Source organism: Salpingoeca rosetta, assembly GCF_000188695.1.
Source record: "Salpingoeca rosetta unplaced genomic scaffold supercont1.10, whole genome shotgun sequence".
In the NCBI taxonomy this organism is placed as follows: Eukaryota; class Choanoflagellata; order Craspedida; family Salpingoecidae; genus Salpingoeca; species Salpingoeca rosetta.
Window position 1 is genome coordinate 1,018,729 of NW_004754924.1, and position 3,774 is coordinate 1,022,502.

A 3,774-nucleotide genomic window follows, 5' to 3' on the forward strand; every position below is an offset into this window, starting at 1 on the left:
ACACACACACACCCACCCACACACACCCACACCCACGCACCCACCCACACACACCCACACACACCCACACCCACACACCCACACACACCCACACACCCACCCACACACACACACACACACACACACACACACACACACACCCACCACACACACACACACACACACACACACACACACACACACACACTGCACCTGTCTGGAGGACGAGGCGCCCAGTCGACAAAGCTGATGGCAAGATCAGTGTCTTTGTTGGAGGGCGGCAGGCTTCGGTCCTGTGGACGATACACGCGCAGCGTCAATGCCGCATGGGCGCTTTGTTCGCCATGTTGTTGGTCCCAAGGGAGTGCATCCGTGACATCGACGAGAAACCGTCGGAACGTCCCCACTGTTGTATACATGCACAGTTTGGGCGAGAGGTGTGAAACAAGGTGCATGGGGAAGAGCAAAGAGCAACACTCTTCACCAGGGCAGGCAGGGTATACCACACGAATCGATACACGTACGCCTTCCCTGGTAGTAACTCACCCACTTGCTCGTGGCTTCGAACCAAGTTGTCGTTGATGAGAACCTGCATGCAAGAACACGAGCGAGGGCGTTCGTGTGATTCATTCGCGTTGAGGGTGGAGCGCTTGCTGTGTGCCAGGAAGGCACAGCAGATCTATGTACGCATGTTGGGAAGACACACGTCTGCCTTGTAGTTGATGCCATGAAGATCCAAGATGATACGCGCGTCCGCGTTGGTCCGCGTCACAGATACATTTGACGTGTAGCACCACGGCACATCGAACTGTGTCGTGTTCACCTGCATGCAACGTTATCGCATGGTCGTCTCAGCAAGCATTGATGGCCAAATCAGTGCATGTGATGGGAGGAAATAAGACGCACACTACACCTAGCCCAGAGGTGTGCAGCACTGGCTACAGCACGCATCCAGGGTCACTTGGAACGCAGCGAAGGGCACCTTCACAGATCACACGCCAGTGGCAAGCAAATCAATCATATGTATATCGAAAACCACAACAACAGGTGCAACATACGCGCTTGAGTCTGTCTGAGACGAAGATGTCATCGGAATAAAGGCTTCCAAACACAGTGGATGGCGTCGTGACGAGCGCGCCGTTGTCCACAGCAGCATTTTGCAGTGATCCCGGGCAGGGCGACAGCAGCCAAGTCACCACCGCCACCGCCGTTGTCGCAGCTGCCAGTGGTATCCCCATCATCACAGCAACTTGCGCGCGACCCAAATTCCTCGTCACCGTCGGATGACCGTTTGCTTCAGCACAAAGTGTAGTTGAAGCCACGTTGGCGGCGGTGCGCGCAAACACCAACCAACAACAACCACCACCACCTGCACTGCAAACCCCCCTTGACCGACCTTCTTGCCTTGCTTGCTTGCTTGCTTGTTGTTGTGGTCCATGTCTGCGACGTTGGCGGGCGACCTTCTGCTGACACGACAGGCGGGGCCGACGCTACCCTTGTCGTCGCCATCGCCATCGACATCCAGCACTGCTTCTCCAGCAACGCGCCGTCGTCAGCAAGTCCTCCAATACCAGCAGCACCAGCGCCATCACCACGCCAGCATGAAGGGGAGCTCCAGTGCATCTAGCAGCGGCGATGCAAGCAGTCGGACGTCGCCAAGGCTGCCACCTCCCACCTCTGTCCACCCAGGACCCCCATCCTCCTCACCCAATTCGCTCGTGAACAGCCTGCGAAAGCACTGGTTCCTGGTTGGCCTCGTCGCGTCCATTCTTTTCGCTCGCGCAGCGCCCGACCTTGGTGCCAAAGGAGGTGCGTGTGTGCGTGCATGTGTGAATGGTGAACAAGTGCGCGCGTGTGTATGACGAAACAAATACTCGTTCATACCTCTTGCGTGTTTGTCTGCTTGTCTGTATGTGTTCACCTTTGCACGCACATCCCCAACATTCTCATGTATGCGGCCTCGTGCTTGCCATTCCTTCATTTTGCGTTGTACATGGTCGGCAGGACCTTTGATGCCGGAGTACACCGTCAAGTATGGCGCCGTGTTCCTCATCTTCTTCAACTCTGGCCTCACCCTCAAGACAGAGGTGTGTGGCTGCCTGTGTCATGCGCATGGGTGCAGGGCAAATCTTTGCCAATGCTCAGGGTGCGCATGTCTTCGCAACAACTGACCTCATTGTTGTCTGGACTTCACATCACCGCTCTGTAGGAGTTGAAGAAGGCAGCCATGCAGTGGTCAGTCCACACCATGATTCAGGGTTTTACTCTTGGAGTAGTTCCTCTCTTCATGTCCTTTGTTGTTGCCGCCCTTCGAGGCCTTGTTGACTGGAATCCAGCAATCCTCACAGGGTACGCACCAAATGTGTGTGTGTGCATGTGTGTATGTGTGTATGTGCATGTGCACGTGTATGTGTGTGCGTGTGCGTGTATGTGTGTATGTGTATGTGTGTGTGCGTGTATGCGTGTATGTGTATGTGTGTGTGCGTGTATGCGTGTATGTGTGTATGTGTATGTGTTTGTGTGTATGCATGTGTGTGTGTGCGTGTGAGTGTGAGTGCATGTGTGTGTGTGTCGTTTTATGTGCGTACACGTCTTGTGGCCAGGTGACCAATCCTGTGCACATCATGCACCGAGTGCACTTGCTTGCTTCTCACATACGCGGCTTTTGCAACCCCTCCTCGCCCTGCTGCTGTATGTTTGCAGATTGTCTGTACTGTCGTGCCTGCCCCCACCTGTGTCCTCCGCCGTCATCCTGACGTCTGCTGCTGGCGGGAACGAGGCGGCCGCCATCTTCAACTCTGCATTTGGCAGTTTCCTCGGCATTGTCGCCACCCCGCTCCTCCTCTTCACCGTCGTGCGTACCCCTCGCCTCATGCACTGTGTTTGTGTTTGTGTGTGTTTGTGTGTGTTTGTGTTTGTGTGTGTGCGCGTGTGTGTGCGTGTGTGTGCGTGTGTGTTTGTGTGTGTGTGTGTGTTTGTGTGTGTGCGCGTGTGTGTGCGTGTGTGTGCATGTGTGTGCGTGCGTGTGTGTGCGTGTGCGTGTTTGTGTTTATGTTTGTGTATGTGTCTGTGCATGTCTGTGATACTGCGCGAATGTAGACTTGGTTGCGTGTGTATCGCTCCTTCACACCTCCACCTGCTTATTCCCGCCCACCACGACCACCAATTCCCTTAATGCGTGCAGGTTGGCCAGTCTGCGGGTGTTCCCGTGGAGAAAATCTTCATGTCGCTGACAGCAACAGTTGTCGTTCCACTCATCCTTGGCCAGGTCTGCTGTGACTTGAAGCCTACACGCGATGAAGCATGTGTTTCTGCGCGTGTGCGTGTGCGCGTGCGTGTGCATGTGCGTGCCAACTATTGTGTTGTCGGTGTGTATTGCTGATGCTTGCGGTGTTGCCTGCATTATCGGCGTGGTGTAATCTGCAGGTCGTTCGGTTCAAGGCGTGGACAGCCATAAAGCCTCTCAACATCCCGTTCTCTACCATCAGCAGCTCTGTCCTCCTCCTCATCATCTACTCCACATTCTGCCAAACATTCAAAGGTATCTGTCGCTGCACGCTCTGATGGTGGAGTGCCGCCTCCATTGTAGACTGTCTTCGCAGTGCATGTGCGTGTACACATACGAAGTACGTTTTGGATTGTCATCGCAGTGTATGTGCATGTACGCGTTTCAGCATTGGCATTTTATACACACACACACACACACACACACACACAACAACTCATACACACACACAACAACTCACTACACACACACACAACAACTACACTACACACACACACACACACACACAC

The 3,774-nt window shown here is 54.3% G+C and overlaps 3 protein-coding genes across 3 annotated transcripts in view; 1 reads left to right on the forward strand and 2 right to left on the reverse strand.

Moving 5' to 3' along the window:
• The window catches only part of PTSG_04518 (uncharacterized protein), a gene marked incomplete at both ends in the record, with an annotated part of 6,547 nt that extends 5,739 nt beyond the window's left edge, over window positions 1-808 (reverse strand). The window contains 3 exons of the mRNA XM_004994558.1: window positions 193-385; window positions 526-568; window positions 686-808. Coding sequence (XP_004994615.1) covers window positions 193-385; window positions 526-568; window positions 686-808 — 359 coding nt within the window. The remainder of the gene's footprint in view (window positions 1-192; window positions 386-525; window positions 569-685) is intronic.
• Window positions 809-1,255: 447 nt separating this feature from the next.
• PTSG_04519 (sodium/bile acid cotransporter 7) lies at window positions 1,256-3,543 on the forward strand (the record flags this gene model as incomplete). The annotated part of the gene is made up of 6 exons (XM_004994559.1): window positions 1,256-1,788; window positions 1,984-2,066; window positions 2,189-2,328; window positions 2,683-2,833; window positions 3,164-3,247; window positions 3,406-3,543. The coding sequence occupies exons 1-6, from the start codon at window positions 1,416-1,418 to the stop codon at window positions 3,541-3,543; spliced, it is 969 nt and encodes a 322-aa protein (XP_004994616.1). The 5' UTR covers window positions 1,256-1,415.
• Window positions 3,544-3,724: 181 nt separating this feature from the next.
• Window positions 3,725-3,774, reverse strand: part of PTSG_12188 (uncharacterized protein) — a gene marked incomplete at its 3' end in the record, with an annotated part of 6,168 nt that continues 6,118 nt past the window's right edge. Inside the window, exon 15 of the mRNA XM_004994560.1 lies at window positions 3,725-3,748. Within this exon, the coding sequence (XP_004994617.1) occupies window positions 3,725-3,748 (24 nt within the window). The remainder of the gene's footprint in view (window positions 3,749-3,774) is intronic.